This window comes from Pongo pygmaeus, chromosome 1 (assembly GCF_028885625.2).
Source record: "Pongo pygmaeus isolate AG05252 chromosome 1, NHGRI_mPonPyg2-v2.0_pri, whole genome shotgun sequence".
In the NCBI taxonomy this organism is placed as follows: Eukaryota; Metazoa; Chordata; class Mammalia; order Primates; family Hominidae; genus Pongo; species Pongo pygmaeus.
Window position 1 is genome coordinate 52474914 of NC_072373.2, and position 20110 is coordinate 52495023.

General features: G+C 34.9%; 1 protein-coding gene across 4 annotated transcripts in view; it reads left to right on the top strand.

Annotated features, from left to right (window-relative positions):
* ASPM (assembly factor for spindle microtubules) overlaps positions 1 to 20110 on the top strand; it is a 62466-nt gene that overhangs the window by 27996 nt on the left and 14360 nt on the right. For 3 of the 4 annotated variants that reach the window (XM_054452140.2, XM_054452150.2, XM_054452156.2), the window contains exons 17-18: positions 665 to 859; positions 13462 to 18216. In XM_054452140.2, coding sequence (XP_054308115.1) covers positions 665 to 859; positions 13462 to 18216 — 4950 coding nt within the window. The remainder of the gene's footprint in view (positions 1 to 664; positions 860 to 13461; positions 18217 to 20110) is intronic. The other variant, XM_054452166.2, reaches the window with a different exon arrangement.

Here is a 20110-nt window from a genome sequence, read left to right on the forward strand (position 1 = left end):
TGGACATAGAATATGTTATTATTTACAGCAGTTTATTATCAGAAGTAACAAATAGAGATATGGGGGGGTATTGCCCTCTAACATAACTAGGGAGCTGGCTCCTCTTTGACCGCAAGTGTTGGGCATCTCAGATACCACTTCTCGTAACCCAAACTATACTCTTTCTCTTGAGCTTGTATGACCTAAGGCCACAATGTATTCTGTGCTAAAGGAGGAGGTATTTTGTTTCTCCCCTTTAGTGTTTTGATTTGTTCAAATTGTTACAATTCTCTAACACATTCTTTTTTTCATACAATCCTCCCCTTTCCTAAAAGTTAATCATGAATTCAGTGGACCGGAATCTGAGAAACATACCACATTACACTTCAAATGGCCATTATCTTGATTACTGAGGATCTGTGATAGATCAAATATGTCTGATCTTTATCTTAGACTATTTCTTAGAAATCTTTGTTTCATCATACAAATATATCTGCAAGCCCACCTATCAGCGCTTTCAACATGCCTGGAATTATCAGTATTCCAAAGATGAACACAAGAAGTGTAGGGGTGTTTTATTTCCAGTATCAATTTGATTGGTGTTTAACATATGATTATCTTACAAAGAATAATTTAAGGTCTTAAGTGAGTGTTTAATTTACATTTGCTGACTTTTTTATTTTAGGAGAGAGAGAAAGCTGCAAGAATTATTCAATCAGCTGTAATCAATTTTCTAGCAAAACAAAGATTGAGAAAAAGAGTTAATGCAGCACTCGTCGTTCAGAAATATTGGCGAAGAGTCTTAGCACAGAGAAAATTATTAATGTTAAAAAAGGAAAAGCTGGAAAAAGTTCAAAATAAAGCAGCATCACTTATTCAGGTATAGTTTCCTGGACTAATTTTTGAATTTAAAAAATTTTAATGACATTTTTAAGTAAGAAGGCAAAATGTGATGAAGTTTTCAATGATTATATTTTAGGATTCTTTATCTAATACTTAATTTAACAAATATTTACCACCTGAAAAGCTCGTCATGGTGTTCAGCAGAAGGCTGAAATATAATTGAAATGCATTTGCTCTGAAAAAGCAAACATTCTAATTCTGTACCTGTTGCTGTCTTCTTTGTTGCATCTTCCACGCTGTGGGACATGCTGGCCTACTGAACCATTCTACTTTGTAGATCCACATAACCAACCAGGTTCTTTTTTATCTTTGCTTTGAGTCCTGGAAACTTCTCTTTGGGACAACTGTACACATTTTTCTCTCTACTCCACTTAGTTGGCATGTAATGGAAATAGTACTTATAATTAGTCTGTAGAATACCTATATTATTTTTCTTTTTAGGAAAAAATATATAATATTGACTTAATATAGTCTTTACATCTATGTAAATTAGTTTTTTTATTAAATTATATTTTAATAACATGAGAGATGTGCATTATTTAAATTTACTATTTGTAAATGCCATTGAAGCTTCACCCCATCAGTGTATCTGATTTATGAATTTGAAAGTTTTTGTGTCTGGCTACCATTATTGATAAATGAGGGGTTCTCTGACTTAAATAATTGTCTTTTTAAACCTTTTTTTAACATGTAAAATATTACACATAGAAAATTACCCAAAATAAAAATATAGAGCCTAATGATTTTTCACAAAATAAATACCAATGTAAAACCACCTGGGCCAAGAAATAGAATATTGCCAGTGTAGCAAAAGGCATTTTTCAATTAACTCTCCCATCCCAGCTCAAGCTAACCATTATGCTAATCATGCCATTTTCCTAAGTGTTTTCTTTAAACACAATAATTTAGTTTCGCTTACTTTTTGAATTGTTACAGGTGAGTTCAAACCGTATAAATTCTTTGATTTGATATTATTACATTTTTTGAGATTTATCAGCGTTGAGCATAGCCTCAGAATATTTCATATTCTGCACTATACTTAATCTGTTCTATTTTTGATGAACATTTGGCTTTCCAGTTTTGAGCTATTATGATTAAAGGTATTATGAACATGTCTTTTGGTGTGAAATGTATTCATTCTCTTCAATTTTACTAGGAGTACAATTGTTCTTAAGGCATATAGGCATACCTCGTTTTATTGCTCTTTGCATTATTGTGCTTTGCAGCTATTGAGTGTTTTATGAACTGAAGGTTTGTGGCAACCCTGTGTTAAGCAAGTCTGCAACACTTTTTCCAACAGGATATGCTCACTTTGTGTTTGTGTCATATTTTGGTAATTCTCACAATATTTCAAACTTTTTCATTAGTACTACATCTATTATGGTAATGTGAGATTAATGATCTTTGATAGGAAGTGTGAGTGGTCTAGATAGAAGATGAAACCAGCCATAACATTCCCATAAGCCAAAGCCTAATCCAGAGAAGGCCCAAACTCTATTCAGTTCTACAAAGGCTGACAGAAGTAAGGAAGCTGCAAAAATTTTGAAGCTAGCAGAGAATGGTTCATGAGATTTAAGGAAATAAGCTGTTCCCATAACATAAAAGTGCAAGATAAAGCAGCAAGTACTGATGTAGAAGCTGCAGCAAGTTATACAGAAGATCTTGCTAAGATCATTAATAAAAGTGGCTACACTAAACAAAAGTTTTCAATCTAGACGAAACAGACTTCTATTAAAAGAAGATGCCATCTAGGACTTTTGCATCTAGAAAGGGGAAATCAATTTCTAGCTTCAAAGATTCAAAGGAGAGTTTTACTCTCTTATTAGGGGCTAATGCAACTGGTGACTTTAAGTTGAAGCCAATGCTTATTTATCCTTCTGAAAATCCTAGGACCCTTAAGAATTATGCTAAATATACTCTGACTGTACACCATAAATGGAACAACAAAGTCTGGATAACAGCACATTTGTTTATAGCAGGGTTCACTGAATAGTCTAAGTCCGTTGTTGAGACCTACTACACAGAAAAGAAGATTGCTTTTAAAATATTACTGTTAATTGACAGTGCACCTGGTCATGGACATGGACAAGGAGAGGAATGTTGTTTTCATGCCTGCTAACACAACATCCATTCTGTAGTCCATGGATAAAAATTAATTTGAGTTTTAAGTTGTATTATTTAAGAAACACATTTTTGTAAGGCTATGGCTGCAATATATAGTGATTCCTTTGATGGATCTGGGTAAAGTAAGTTGAAAACCTTCTGGAAAGGATTCATCATTTTAGGTGCCATCAAAAACGTTCGTGATTCATAGGAGGAGGTCAAAATATCAACATTAACAGGAGTTTGGAACAAGTTGATTCCAACCAACTTTTATGGATGACTTTGATAGGTTAAAGATTTCATTGGAGGAAGTAACTGCAGATGTGGTAGAAATATCAAGAGAACTAGAATTAGAAGTGGTGCCTGAAGGTGTGCTGAATTGCAGCAATCTCATGATATAAGTTGAACAGATGAGGAGTTGCTTCTTACAGATAAGCAAACAAAGTAGTTTCTTGAAATGGGATCTACTCCTGGTAGCCACGTGTGGTAGCTCATTCCTATAATCTCAACAACTTGGGAGGCTGAGGTGGGAGGATGGCTTGAGGCTAGGAGTTCGAGATCAGCCTGGGCAACAAAGTGAGACCCCATTTAAAAATAAAAATAAGCTGGGCATGATGGCTTATGCCTGTAATCCCAAGCGCTTTGGGAGACTGAGGCAGGCAGATCACATGAGGTCAGGAGTTCGAGACCAGCCTGGCCAATGTGGAGAAACCCCATCTCCACTAAAAATATAGAAATTAGCCAGGCATGGGGGTGCATGCCTGTAATTCCAGCTGCTTGGGAGGCTGAGGCAGGAGAATCCCTTGAACCTGGGAGGTGGAGGTTGCAGTGAGCCGAGATCACGTCATTGCACTTCAGCCCAGGTGACAGAGCAAGACTCCGTCTCAAAAATAAAAAAAATAAATAAAATAACTAGCCAAGGGTGGTGGCACACATCCATAGTCCCAGCTACTCAGGAAGCTGAGGTGGGAGGATCCCTTGAGCCTGGAAATTAAAGGCAGCAGTGAGCCATTATTGCACCACTGCACTCCAGCCTGGGTGACACAGTGAGACCCTAACTGTTTAAAAAAAAAAAATCTTTTTGTAAAATTTAAAACAGTATGTAAATTTAGTTGACAAAGCAGCAGCAGGCTTTGAGAGGATTGACCCCAATTTTAAAAGAATCTCTACTTTGGGTAAAATGCTAATAAGTGGCATTGTATGCTATGGAGCAATCTTTTCTGAATAAGGAGTCAATCAATGCAGTAAACTTCATTGTTGTCTTATTTTTTAAAAAATTACCAAAGCTACCTACAATAACTACCATTCTGATCAGTCAGCAGCCACCAACATTAAGGTAAGACCCTCCACTAGCAAAAAGATTACAATTTGCTGAAGGCTCACATGGTTCTTAGCATTTTTTAGCAATTTAGTATTTTTAAATTTAGGTATGTACATTGTAGTTTTTTAGACATAATGCTTTTGCACACTTAATATACTGCAGTATAGTATAAAGATGACTTCGGTATGTATTGGGAAACCAAAAAAATTGTGTGACTCACTTTATTGTAATATTTGCTTTATTGTGATGGTCTGGAACTGAACCTGCAATATCTTCGAGATATGCCTGTATATATTTCAACTTTAGTAGACGCTGTCCAAGAGTTTTTTAAAGTACTTGTAAAGATTTAAAACCCACCAGGTGTTCATGACCATTCACATGACTCCATGTCTACATTAACATTTGGAAATTGTCTTTTTAATTTTAGCCATTCTGGTGATTGTGTTGTAGTAGTCAGAGTAGTTTTAATTTGATTTTTCTTCATTAATGATGTTGAACAACTTTTCCATTTTGGAAATGTTTTGTGAAGTATTATTTTGAGCATCTTTTAAAACTGTTGCCTTCTTGTGGATTTATAAAAGAGCTTTATACTATGATTGTTATTAGGCCTCTATTTGGTATGTGTGTTGTATCTTCTCCCAAGCTATAACTTACTATTTTATATCTTACTAATGAAATTTCTTGTTTTTCTTTTATTGTTAGTATTTTTTGTGTATTATATAAGGAGTGTTTCTTTATCTTCTTTATCTTAAGGCCTTGTAGATGTATGCCTATGTTATACTCTACAAGCATTAATGTTTTGTCTTCCTCATTTTGATCTCACCTAAAATTAATTTTTAGATGATTTGTTTTAGAGGACATTTAAAAAATATATGGATATCCAGTTGTTTCAGCATGTTTTACTGAAATGACCATCCTTGCCCTGTTGCCATGCTACCTTCAGTATACGTTATATATTCTTTTTTTGTTTCTTCTACTTCTATTTTAGATTCTGGGGATATGTGAGCAGATATGTTACATGGGTAAATTGCATGTCATTAAGCCTTAGTGTACAAATGATCCTGTCACCCAGGTATTGAGCATAGTACCTGATAATCTTCCAACCCACACTTCCCTCTGACTTGCGCTCATCAAGCAGTCCCAGTGTCTGTTGTTCCCATCTTTGTGTCCATATGTATTCAGTGTTTAGCTCCCACTTATAAGTGAGAATATGTGATATTTGGTTTTCTGTTCCTGTGTTACTTCACTTAGGGTAATGGCCTCCAGCTACATGCACATTACTGCAAAGGACATAATTTTTTTTATGGCTGCATAGTATTCCATGGTGCTTATGTGCTACATTTCCTTTTTTTGAAAATTACCTTTTATTTTAGGCTTAGGGGTACATGTGCAGGTTTGTTATATAAACCCCCAAAATTTGAGTCAGGTCTCAGTTGATTTAGAAAGTTTATTTTGCCAAAGTTGAGGATGTGCACCCATTATACTACATCAGGAAGTCCTGACATGTGCCCAAGGCAGTCGGGGCACAGCTTGGTTTTATACATTTTAGGGAGACATGAGACATCAATCAATATAAGAAGTACATTGGTTTAGTCTGGAAAGTCAGGATAACTTGAAACAAAGGCAGGAAGACCCAAAGCAGGGAGGGGGCTTCCAGGTCAGATAGGTGAGAGACAAACAGTTGCATTCTTTCAAATTTCTGATTAGCCTTTCCAAAGGAGGCATCAGATATGCATTTACCTCAGTAAGCACAGGGATAGCTGAATAGAATGGGAGACAGGTTTGCCCTAAACAGTTTCCAGCTTGAGTTTTTCTTTAAGCTTAGTGATTTGGGGGGCCCAATATATTTTTCTGTCACAGTTATATAGGTAGACTTGTGTCATGGGGGTTTGTTGTACAGATTATTTTGTCACCCAAGGATTAAGCCTAGTACCCATTAGTTATTTTTCCTGATCCTTTCCCTCCTCCCACCCTTCACCCTCCAATAGGCCCCAGTGTGTGTTGTTTCCCTCTGTGTGTCCATGTTTTCTCATCATTTAGCTCCCAGTTGTAAGTAAGAACATGCAGTATTTGATTTTCTGTTCCCGTGTTAGTTTGCTAAGGATAATGGCCTCCAGCTCCATCCATGTCCCTGCAAAGGACATGATTTCATTCTTTCTTGTGGCTGCATAGTATTCCATGGTATATATGTACCGCATTTTCTTTATCCAGTCTGTCATTGATGGACATTTAGGTTGATTCCATGTCTTTGCTATTGTGAATATTGCTGCAGTGAACATCATGCATGCTTCTTTATGATTGAACAATTTATATTCCTTTGGATAAATACCCATTAATGGGATTGATGGGTTGAATGGTATTTCTGCTTTTAGGTCTTTGAGGAATCACCACACTGTCTTCCACAATGGTTGAGCTAATTTATACTCCCACCAACAATGTATAAGCATTCCTTTTTCTCTACAACTTCACCAGCATCTGACTTTTTTGACTTTTTAGTAATAGCCATTGTGATTGATGTGAGATAGTATCTTATTGTGGTTTTGATTTGCATTTCTCTAATGATCAGTGATGTTGACCTTTTTCCATATGATTGTTGGCTGCATGTATGTCTCCAGTGTGTGTGTACCACATTTTCTTTATCCAGTCCACTGTTGATGGACGTCTTGGTTGATTCCATGTCTTTGCTATTGTGAATTAGTTCTGTGATGAACATATGAATCCATGTGTCTTTTTGATAGAATGATTTATTTTCTTTGGGTATATACCCCATAGTGGGTTTGCTGGATCAAATGGAAGTTCTGTTTTAAGTTCTTTGAGAAATCTCCAAATTGATTTTCACAGTAGCTGAACTAATGTACATTTCCACCAGGAGTATATAAGTGTTCTCTTTTCTCTGTAACCTTGCCAGCATCTGTTTTTTGACTTTTTAAAAACAGCCATCTTGATGGGTGAGATGGTATCTCACTGTGGTTCTGATTTGCATTTTTCTGATGTTTAGTGATGATGGGCATTTTTTCATAGATTTGTTGGCCGCATGTGTGTCTTCCTTTGAGAGGTGTGTATGTCCTTTGCCCATTTTTTAGTGGGGTTATTTGCTTTTTGTTTTTTGAATTAAGTTCCTTATAGATACTGGATATTAGACCTTTGTTAGATACATTGTTCGCAAATATTTTCTCCCATTCTGTAGGTTGTCTGTTTATTCTGTTGATAGTTTATTTTGCTGTGCAGAATCTCTTTAGTTTAATTAGGTCCCATTTGTCAATTATGGTTTTTGTTGCAATTGCTTTTGGGGACTTTGTTATAAATTCTTTCCCAAGGCTGATATCCGGAGTGGTATTTCCTAGGTTTTCTTCTAGGGTTTTTATTGGTTTGGGTCTTACATTTAAGTCTTTAATCCATCTTGCGTTAATTTTTTGTATGTGGTGAAAGGAAAGGGTCCAATTTTAATCTTCTGCACTGACTGTTTATTGAATAGCATATCCTTTCCCCATTGTTTGTTATTGTCAACTATGTCAAAGATCAGGTGGTTTTAGGTATGTGGCTTTATTTCTGGGTTCTCTACCCTGTTCTATTTGTGTAGTAGACATCAACTATTCTTATATGTGTTATTCTGTTTCTAGTATTTCTTTCTATTCAATTGGTCCATTTGTCTATCTTTGAGCCTCGCACTATAGCAGTAGGTGAAATCTGGATATCTAGTAGGTAAATCCTCCTTCTTTGTTAGTGATTTGCACATAATTTCTCCCAATCTGCAGATTGTCTTTTTATTCTTGTAACAGGGCTTTTTGTTCAGCAGAAGTATTTCATTTTGTTGGAATCCAGTAATCACTTTTCTTCTTTTATGGATTATGCTTCTAGCGTCATATCAAAGTACTCTAAAAGTTTTATAATTTTTCATTCTAAATTTTGACCTATGATGTATTTTGTGTTAGTTCTCCTCTAAGGTAAGGGTTAGGTCAATGTTCGCTTTTTTTATATATACATGTCCAATTATTCCAACACTATTTGCTGTAAAAAAACTATTCTTTCCACATTGAAATGTCTTTGCACCTTTGTCATAAATTAGTTGGTCATATGTGTGTTGATCTTCTGGACTGTATTCTGTTTCATTAATACATGTGTCTATACCTTCATCAATACCACAGTTTCTTGATTACTGCAGCTTTATAGTAAGCCTTAATGGATATTGTGATTCTTCCAATTTTATTCTTTTTTCAAAATGAGTTGGAATTTTCTAGTTGCTTTGTCTTTCCATTTAAGTTTTAGGTTAGTTTTTCTATGTCCTCAAAAAATACTGTCAAATTTTGATTGAAATTTCATCACATTTACAGATATTTTGAGGTGCACTGACAACTTTACTATGTTGATTATTCTGATTCATAAAGGTGATATATATCTCCATTTATTTAGATATTTGAGTTGTTCATCATCAGCTTTTTGTTAGATTCATACCTCAGTATCTTATTTTATTTTGGAGCTATTATAAATAGTATTGCTTTTTAATTTCAGTTTCCATTTGTTTCTTTTTTATAAACATTCATCCTTATATGTTAACCCTTTAACATATAAAAGGGTTAAATATTAATCCTGTTAAAAAAAACTCACTTATTTCTATGAAGTTTTTATGTTTGTTTTTGTTTTAGATTCTTTGAGATTTTCTACATAGACAGTCATGTTGTCTGCCTTTCTTTCCAATCTAAATATTCTTTCTATTTTTTATTTCCCCCACTTATTTTATTGGCTGAGAATTCCAGTATGATGCTAAATAGGAGTGGTAAGATTCAATAGCTTTGCCTTGTTCACGCATTAAGTATTATATAAGCTGTAGTTTTCTTGTAGATGCCCTTTATCAGGTTGAAGGAGTCTCTGTTTCTTAGCTTACTGAGAGTTTTATCACATAGATTTGGGTTTCATGAAATACTTTTTCTGCTTCAATGGATATATTAACATTTATTGGGTTTCTAATCTTACAGTAAACTTACATTCCAAGGATAAAATTCAAATATTAGTTATGTATTTTTTATATGCATTGATATTTTGTTAATTCCACTTGCTAGTATTTTATTGAAGAGTTTTGCATCTGTGTAATGAGTTGGGAAGTTTCAGCATTCTTTTATGTTTTCTGGAAGAGATTGTTGACATTTGGTATTATTTTGTCTTTAATTATTTTATAGAACTCATCGGTGATACTATCTTAGAGTGGACATTTTATTTTATTTTTTTCCTCTTTTTTTACTTGACATAATTGTGCATATTCATAAAGCACATACTGATGTTTTGATACATATACTGTATAGCGATCACATTAGGACAATTAGCATATTCATCATCTCAAACATTCTTCTCTGGACTTTTTTTTTTTTTTTTTTTTTTTTTCTGGAGACAGGGTCTTGCTCTGTCGCCCAGGCTAGAGTGCAGTGGTGCAAACACAGCTCACTGCAGCCTCAATCTCCTAGGCTCAAGCCATCATCCTACCTCAGCCTCCCAAGTAGCTGAGACTACAGGCATGTACCACCACGCTCAACTAATTTTTATATTTTTTGTGGAGATAGGGTCTCATTAAATTGCCCAGGCTGCTCTCGAACTCCTGGGCTCTAGTGATCCTCCTGCCTTGGCCTCCTAAAGTGCTAGGAATACAGGTGTGAGCTACTACACCTTGCCAGATTCTGTTTTTAAAATTTGTATAGGACTATTTATCTTTGATGAGTTTTGGCAGTTTCTAATTTTCAAAGAATTGGTCCATTTCATCCAAGTTGTTGAATTTACCATATGTATATACAAAGTATATTTTTAATATCCTTTTGATGCCTGGGTAGTCTGTAGTGATATTCCCTTTTTCATTCCTGATATTGATAATTTGTATCTTCTCTTTTCTTCTTTGTCAGTCTTGCTAGAGTTTTAACTCTCTTAATCTTTTCAGTGGACAACCCTTTGACTTCATTGGTCTCTGCTCAGTCTTTATTATTTCTTGTTTTGATTAATTTTGCTTTTCTTTCTATAGTTTCTTTAAGTATAATCTTGAGTAACTGATTTGAGTTCTTCCACTTTTAATGTAACCCATTAATGGTATAAATTTTCTTCTAAGTACAGGTTTAGCCACATACTACAAATTTTGATATGGTATTTTTTTTTTCATTCAGTTCAAATAGTTTTTAATTTCTCTTGAGGCTTTTTCTATGATTTAAAGTTTCAGAATATGTTATTTACTTTCTAAATGTTTGGAGATTTTCCTATTATTTTTCTGTTAGTGACTTTTTCTTCAATTCCATTATGACCAGAGCACATACTGTGATTTCAATTCTTTCCTATTTGATAACGTTTAGTTTATGATCCACAATATGGTCTATCATGGTCAGAGGTTGGCATATCTGCAGGCCAAATTTGGCCTACTGTGTGTTTTTATAAATAGAGTTTTTTAGAATATGGTCACAACTATTTGTTTATGTATTATTTGGGAGCTGCTTTTTACTACAATAGCATAATTGACTTGTTGCAACAGAATTGGCCCACAAAGCTGAGATATTTGCCATCTTGGCTGTCATCTCCATTCTGCTATTGTGCCATACCAGTGAATTTTTATTTTGGTTAGTGTGTTTTTCAGTTCTACTATTCTCACTTGGTTCTTACTCATATCTTTGATGTCTTTACTGAGACTTTTTATCTTTCCATTAGTTTCAACTTGTAGCATTTTTACTTTATCTGCTCTAAAGTCGTTGTCAGTTAATTCCAATTCCAGTATCTTTGTCATCTCATCATTGGTGTCTATTGATTGTCTTTTCCTGTGAGAGTTGAAATTGTTCTGTTATGTTGTATGTCAAATAATTTTTAATTGCATTCTGGAAATTTAATGTTATGTTATCAGACTCTATGTTTTGTTTAAATCCTATGGAGAATGTTGATATTTTAGTTTTAGCAGCTACTTCACTTGATTGGGTTCAGGCCACCTGTTCTCATCAGCCTTCCATGGGCGTAGCTTCAGTGACAGTTCCTTTTTGAAAGCCTTTACAAATGTGAGCGATATTTGTATCATATCAGTTTCATTATATAACACCCAGTAGCCAGTCTGGGATCTAGATTGTGATCTGTATCTTATTCAGTTCTTAAAGTCTATAGCCTACTGTGGTCTAGATTCACATTGTGCACAGCTTGGTGGTGAACCTAGAAATTCATAAACAACATTATCAGATTGCTTCCCTGAGCTCCCCAGTCTCTGCCATCTCCCTGGTACCCTCTAGTTCCTCAGGGCTGCCTTGTTTCATCATCTGACCAGAAAACTGAAGATTGAGTTACACTACTCTACTGCATTCTTTCCATGACTGTGCCCATATCTCAAGCAGAGAAACTCTTTTGTATGAGGAAAAACAAAGTATGGCACAGGTTATAGTTACTGGGAGAGATGAAGGATTGGCTGTTAATGCAGTCAACCTGCTACAGATATCTGTGGTAGAGTAGAAAGAACACTTGATTTTGGTGTAATAATCTAGATCCTAAGATCAATTATTTTTATTTGCTGTGGGACTTTGCAAAAAGTTTTGTAACATTAGTGTTCCTTTCTTTAAGTGAAGAAAGAATGCCAACTAAATGTATTTTTGTGAGAATTAAGTGAGAAAATTGTATGTAATGTGTTCCTTAGTAAAAGCTATTTATTTTTAAGAACTGTATGACAATGGCGAAAAAATTGCTATTGTAATAAGCAAAATTGTTAGGAGAGGAGATGATCTTATCTTCCATGTTATATATCAACATTGATTAACATTTCAGTAATGGAGTACTAATAGTAATTTAGAAAAAGTGATTATTAAAGTATAAAACAATCTGTACACACTGATTCTTCAATTTCTTAGTTTGAGAATTTTACATAGAAATATCTGTTGGGGGTGGGTGCTCAAAAGAAAAATAATATCTGAATTTCTGAGTACTATTACTGCTTTACTTTGCCCTAATTTAAAGCAACTTAATACTTTATGTAGAGTTTATTGTTTTCAAAATATTTTTGTACAAATAAGTTTGACTGTTGTTGGATAAATATTTTAATAACTTGTGCATCTCTTCTTGGTAAGAGAAATAATATGTATACAATCATTTCCTGTCAGGTTGAAGAGTACAAACAAAACCTCAGGTAACGTTTAGTAGAGGAAGAAGGCAATAAAACTTACAGGAAAAGGGATGTGCATATTCTCCTTAAGCTTTCTCACCCATGGATAGGTATGTTTAGGCCAGTCATAGCTGCAAGCAAACTCGATACTGCTATAGGAGAGCGAGGTACCCAGTCCCTATATTACCCTACTTATATGCAAGAAAAAGTAAGATGTAGTAGAGAACAACCTCTCCATGCCACCCCCAATCTTAGCAATGTTTGGAGTGTTTGTACAAAGGAATGGTCTTATTGCTAAAACATCTAGAACTTGACTACCATTAGCCTGGGACCATTTTAGATACCAGCAACTGGAATGAGCTTGAGAGTTTGTAGCTCTTTTTGTTGAGCCAACATACTGTTGGATTAGCCATTGTAACCATGGCTTTTCAAAAGACAAAAGTTTTGTCATTTCTCAAGTCTTTCTAGAATTCTACTTTTAAGCCATGTATTTATAGTTCTTAAATTTGGGAAAAGGAAGTAATTTTATTCTTAATGAAAATAATGACTCTGAGAGTGATCTGGTTCATTTATTCCTAAACTCCTATATTTATATTATCAGGCCTGTAATGTGATAATGCAGGATCCTTCACATAAACAGTTTCTAGTCATTATAAGGTAGCTTAGAAACATTGAAATAAGGGGACCATATAAGGCCCAGAAATAAACTCATAGGAAATTACTTAGAATCAATAGATAGCAAAGAATATTACTATAGTTTTATTTTGACTCTTTTGCTTGTAATATAACATAAACTTGCTTGTGTTTCTTATGATTCTGGCATACAAATGCAGTATATAAATATAATGAAGATTTGGATGGATTTCTGAATTGGCTACAGCTATATCAATGTAAAACCTAAACTAAAAACAAAAGAGACAAATATCTCACAAAAATAATTAGTTTTCTAATTCAATGTGTTTATTTTTAAGCACAATGTTAGAAAAATTAGTATTTTGAAAAGTGTTAAATATAGAAAGCTATGCCTATTTTACTTTGTGTCCTTTCTTACCTTTTCCAGGGATATTGGAGACGATATTCCACTAGAAGAAGATTTCTGAAATTGAAATATTATTCAATCATCCTGCAATCTAGGATAAGAATGATAATTGCTGTTACATCTTATAAACGATATCTTTGGGCTACAGTTACAATTCAGAGGCATTGGCGTGCTTATTTAAGAAGAAAACAAGATCAACAAAGATATGAAATGCTAAAATCATCAACTCTTATAATCCAATCTATGTTCAGAAAATGGAAGCGACGTAAAATGCAATCACAAGTAAAAGCTACAGTAATATTGCAAAGAGCTTTTAGAGAATGGCATTTAAGAAAACAAGCTAAAGAAGAAAATTCTGCTATTGTCATACAATCATGGTATAGAATGCATAAAGAATTACGGAAATATATTTATATTAGATCTTGTGTTGTTATCATTCAGAAAAGATTTCGGTGCTTTCAAGCCCAAAAGTTATATAAAAGAAAAAAAGAGTCCATACTAACTATCCAGAAGTACTACAAAGCATATCTGAAAGGAAAGATTGAGCGCACCAACTATTTGCAGAAACGAGCTGCAGCCATTCAATTACAAGCTGCTTTTAGGAGACTGAAAGCTCATAATTTATGTAGACAAATTAGAGCTGCTGGTGTTATTCAGTCATACTGGAGAATGAGACAAGACAGAGTTCGATTTTTAAACCTTAAGAAGACTATTATCAAATTGCAGGCACATGTAAGAAAACATCAACAACTACAGAAATATAAGAAGATGAAGAAAGCAGCTGTTATAATTCAGACTTATTTCCGAGCTTATATTTTTGCCAGGAAAGTTCTAGCATCTTACCAGAAAACACGTTCCGCTGTCATTGTGCTACAGTCTGCGTATAGAGGGATGCAAGCCAGGAAAATGTATATTCACATCCTCACATCTGTTATAAAGATTCAATCATATTATCGTGCTTATGTTTCTAAAAAGGAATTTTTGAGCCTAAAAAATGCTACAATAAAATTGCAGTCAATTGTTAAGGTGAAACAAACACGTAAACAATATTTGCATTTAAGAGCAGCTGCACTATTTATCCAGCAATGTTACCGTTCCAAAAAAATAGCTGCACAAAAGAGAGAAGAGTATATGCAGATGCGGGAATCTTGTATCAAACTGCAAGCATTTGTTAGAGGATACCGTGTCCGAAAGCAGATGAGGTTACAAAGAAAAGCTGTTATTTCACTACAGTCGTACTTCAGAATGAGAAAGGCTCGGCAGTATTATCTGAAAATGTATAAAGCAATTATTGTCATTCAGAATTACTATCATGCATACAAAGCACAGGTCAATCAGAGGAAGAACTTCTTGCAAGTCAAAAAAGCAGCTACTTGCTTGCAAGCAGCTTACAGAGGTTATAAAGTACGCCAGCTAATCAAACAACAATCTATAGCTGCTCTTAAAATTCAGTCTGCTTTTAGAGGCTATAATAAAAGGATAAAATTACAATCTGTGCTTCAATCTATTATAAAGATTCAGAGATGGTACAGGGCGTACAAGACTCTTCATGATACAAGAACACATTTTTTGAAGACAAAGGCAGCTGTGATTTCCCTCCAGTCTACTTATCGTGGCTGGAAGGTTCGGAAACAGATTAGAAGGGAACATCAAGCTGCCTTGAAGATTCAGTCTGCTTTTAGAATGGCCAAGGCCCGGAAACAGTTTAGATTGTTTAAAACAGCAGCATTAGTCATCCAGCAAAATTTCAGAGCACGGACTGCAGGAAGAAAGCAACGTATGGAGTATATTGAACTCCGTCATGCGGTACTGATGCTTCAATCTATGTGGAAGGGAAAAACACTGAGAAGACAGCTTCAAAGACAACATAAATGTGCTATCATCATTCAGTCATACTATAGAATGCATGTGCAACAAAAGAAGTGGAAAATCATGAAAAAAGCTGCTCTTCTGATTCAAAAGTATTATAGGGCTTACAGTATTGGAAGAGAACAGAATCACTTATATTTGAAAACAAAAGCAGCTGTAGTAACTTTACAGTCAGCTTATCGTGGTATGAAAGTGAGAAAAAGAATAAAAGATTGCAACAAAGCAGCAGTCACTATACAATCTAAATACAGAGCTTACAAAACCAAAAAGAAATATGCAACCTATAGAGCTTCAGCTATTATAATTCAGAGATGGTATCGAGGTATTAAAATTACAAACCATCAGCATAAGGAGTATCTTAATTTGAAGAAGACAGCAATTAAAATCCAATCTGTTTATAGAGGTATTAGAGTTAGAAGACATATTCAACACATGCACAGGGCAGCCACTTTTATTAAAGCCATGTTTAAAATGCATCAGTCAAGAATAAGTTACCATACAATGAGAAAAGCAGCTATTGTTATTCAAGTAAGATTTAGAGCATATTATCAAGGTAAAATGCAGCATGAAAAGTACCTGACAATTTTGAAAGCTGTTAAAATCCTTCAGGCAAGTTTTAGAGGAGTAAGAGTTAGACGGACTCTTAGAAAGATGCAGATTGCAGCAACACTCATTCAGTCAAACTACAGAAGATACAGACAGCAAACATATTTTAATAAGTTAAAGAAAATAACAAAAACAGTACAGCAAAGATACCGGGCAATGAAAGAAAGAAACATACAATTTCAAAGGTATAACAAACTGAGGCATTCTGTAATATACATTCAGGCTATTTTTAGGGGAAAGAAAGCTAGAAGACATTTAAAAATGATGCATATAGCTGCAACTCTCATTCAGAGGAGATTTAGAACTCTAATGATGAGAAGAAGATTCCTGTCTCTCAAGAAAACTGCCATTTGGATTCAGAGAAAATATCGGGCACATCTTTATACAAAGCATCACTTACAGTTCCTTCGGGTACAAAATGCAGTTATTAAAATCCAGTCATCATACAGAAGATGGATGATAAGGAAAAGGATGCGAGAGATGCACAGGGCTGCTACTTTCATCCAGGCTATTTTCAGAATGCGCAGATTACATATGAGATATCAGGCTTTGAAACAGGCCTCCGTTGTGATCCAACAGCAATACCAAGCAAATAGAGCTGCAAAACTGCAGAGGCAGCATTATCTCAGACAAAGACACTCTGCTGTGATCCTTCAGGCTGCATTCAGGGGTATGAAAACTAGAAGACATTTGAAGAGTATGCATTCCTCTGCAACCCTTATTCAGAGTAGGTTTAGATCATTACTGGTGAGGAGAAGATTCATTTCCCTCAAAAAAGCTACTATTTTTGTTCAGAGGAAATATCGAGCCACCATTTGTGCCAAACATAAATTGCACCAATTCTTGCACTTACGAAAGGCAGCTATTACAATACAGTCATCTTACAGAAGACTGATGGTAAAGAAGAAGTTACAAGAAATGCAAAGGGCTGCAGTTCTCATTCAGGCTACTTTCAGGATGCACAGAACATATATTACATTTCAGACTTGGAAACATGCCTCAATTCTAATTCAGCAACATTATCGAACATATAGAGCTGCAAAATTGCAAAGAGAAAATTATATCAGACAATGGCATTCTGCTGTGGTTATTCAGGCTGCATATAAAGGAATGAAAGCAAGACAACTTTTAAGGGAAAAACACAAAGCTGCTATCATAATACAAAGCACCTACAGAATGTATAGGCAGTATTGTTTCTACCAAAAGCTTCAGTGGGCTACAAAAATCATACAAGAAAAATATAGAGCAAATAAAAAGAAACAGAAAGCATTTCAACACAATGAACTTAAGAAAGAGACTTGTGTTCAGGCAGGTTTTCAGGACATGAACATAAAAAAACAGATTCAGGAACAGCACCAGGCTGCCATTATTATTCAGAAGAATTGTAAAGCCTTTAAAATAAGGAAGCATTATCTCCACCTTAGAGCAACAGTAGTTTCTATTCAAAGAAGATACAGAAAACTAACTGCAGTGCGTACCCAAGCAGTTATTTGTATACAGTCTTATTACCGAGGCTTTAAAGTACGAAAGGATATTCAAAATATGCACCGGGCTGCCACACTAATTCAGTCATTCTATCGAATGCACAGGGCCAAAGTTGATTATCAAACAAAGAAAACTGCAATTGTGGTTATACAGAATTATTATAGGTTGTATGTTAGAGTAAAAACAGAAAGAAAAAGCTTTTTAGCAGTTCAGAAATCTGTACGAACTATTCAGCCTGCTTTTAGAGGCATGAAAGTTAGACAAAAATTGAAAAACCTATCAGAGGAAAAGATGGCAGCCATTGTTAACCAATCTGCACTCTGCTGTTACAGAAGTAAAACTCAGTATGAAGCTGTTCAAAGTGAAGGTGTTATGATTCAAGAGTGGTATAAAGCTTCTGGCCTTGCTTGTTCACAGGAAGCAGAGTATCATTCTCAAAGTAGGGCTGCAGTAACAATTCAAAAAGCTTTTTGTAGAATGGCCGCAAGAAAACTGGAAACACAGAAATGTGCTGCCCTACGGATTCAGTTCTTCCTTCAGATGGCTGTGTATCGGAGAAGATTTGTTCAGCAGAAAAGAGCTGCTATCACTTTACAGCATTATTTTAGGACATGGCAAACCAGAAAACAGTTTTTACTATATAGAAAAGCAGCAGTGGTTTTACAAAATCACTACAGAGCATTTCTGTCTGCAAAACATCAAAGACAAGTTTATTTACAGATCAGAAGCAGTGTTATCATTATTCAAGCTAGAAGTAAAGGATTTATACAGAAACGGAAGTTTCAGGAAATTAAAAATAGCACCATAAAAATTCAGGTATTTCTATATTTAATTTAAATATAAAACTGTGAGTCTTTGTTTTGACCAATATTTGTTAGAATGTATAAAATGAGCTTAAGCAGGTCATAAAGAATAGTACTTAGTTGAGGTGACCATTTATCTTCCAAAGTGGAACATTTTTGAAAGAGGGAAAGGGCACTAGTAAGTCAGCCAAGACAGCACAGAACGAGGATTGTTCTGGCCATGGTCACCCTGTGTGTGGTGCATTTCAGTATGGGTTAATTGTAGCACTCTTAGAAGAATTTTGAGAAAATAGGAGCCCTGTATTTGGCAAAGTTATTTCTTTAAGTGGAAAATATAAGCTAAGATAAAGTATTATTTGGCATAATATAGGCAAAATAGAGTAACTTTGTTCCTCTAATAATCTATTAACCAGAGCTGTTTGCTGCTTAGCCTAGTAGACATACTTTATTCTGAGTGTTTAGTACTTTGGCTTCCAAATCACTTTTGTATTATTTTGTTTTGTCTATTTGCCAAATGTGTGAGGAATGTACAGTATTATCTCTTTTAAAATATGAAGGAAGTAATAAAGTTTAAGTAATTTGGCCAGTGTTGCATAGAGAGAGGCAGATCCAGGAACTGAATCTAAGTACTTCAGCTATTTCTTTTTACCTGCAATAACCCAGGCTTTAACCCAGATGTGATATGTTCATATCTTGCTGGATTACTGTTAAATTTAGAAATAATGTTTTAATTCAAGAAATGTCAAGTGCTAGAAATGTGCCAAATGCTGTAGTGGGTGTTATAAATAGACAATGAGTAAGATATACTTAGTTGCTGTCCTCAAGGAACTTAATTGAACAAGGAAGTATAATTATAATACAACATGAGAAGTGTATGTTTCAGGAAACACAGAATGGGAAATCAAGCTAGTCTCCATGGTCAGAGACTTCCCAGAGTGAGTAACATTTAAGTTGAAATGTTACACTGAAGTATGAATTAGAAATAGCCCAGTAAAAGGTATAGAAGAATATTCCAATTGCAAGAGATAATGTGGAAAAATAAAAAAACTAGAAAAAAAGTGATATGGGACCAGGTTGGCAATAGAGGGAGTAAGATTGTGGATAGATTTTTAAGACAGAAAAAATTTAGTCTTTATGCTCCAGACAAAACAAATTCTAGAGGAGTTTAAGCAGGAGAAGACCACAGTCATTTTTATTTAAAAAAAAAAAAAAAATTACTCTGGCAGGAATGTGGAAGATGGACTGGAAAAGGAGCAAGACTAGAAGCAGGTAGACCAAATGAAAATAGGCAGTAAGCCAGGTGAAAAAGAGTTATAGTTCAGTGTAGGTTTGTGACAATGGGATTGTAAGTTGGCATTATATACAGCATGAACAAGGAGACAAGCCATGTTGATGGCTTAAGTAACTCGGCAGAGTTATTCCCTCACACCCTGACATAGGGAATAAAGAGGGAAGAGCAGGTTTTGAGATTGATGATGAATTCAGTTTGGAGTATATAAGGTCTGAAGTACCTAGCAGGTAACCCCCTTGAAATATCTAGTAAGGCAGTTGACTATGTTTGTCGAGTTCAGGAGAGTAGTGTGAGTATTAGAATTTGATTTGTACATTATGGGCATATGCTGATAATTAAAGTTCTGGGAATAATGAGATCACCAAGGAACAATACATAAAATGAGTGAACAAAGAGGGTCTGGGACTTGAGCCCTGAAGAACATCAAAATTCACAGACATTGACAAGAGAAGCCAACAAGGTGTTAAAAGAGAAAGAAGAAAGGTAAGAGATTATGGTATCAAGAAACCAAGGTTTGAAAGAGGAAAGAAGGAGCGCTCAAATTCCAAACACTACTGAGAAGTTCACAACTGAAAGGTGTTCATTGGATGTATTAGTTATGGTTTTATTCACTTGA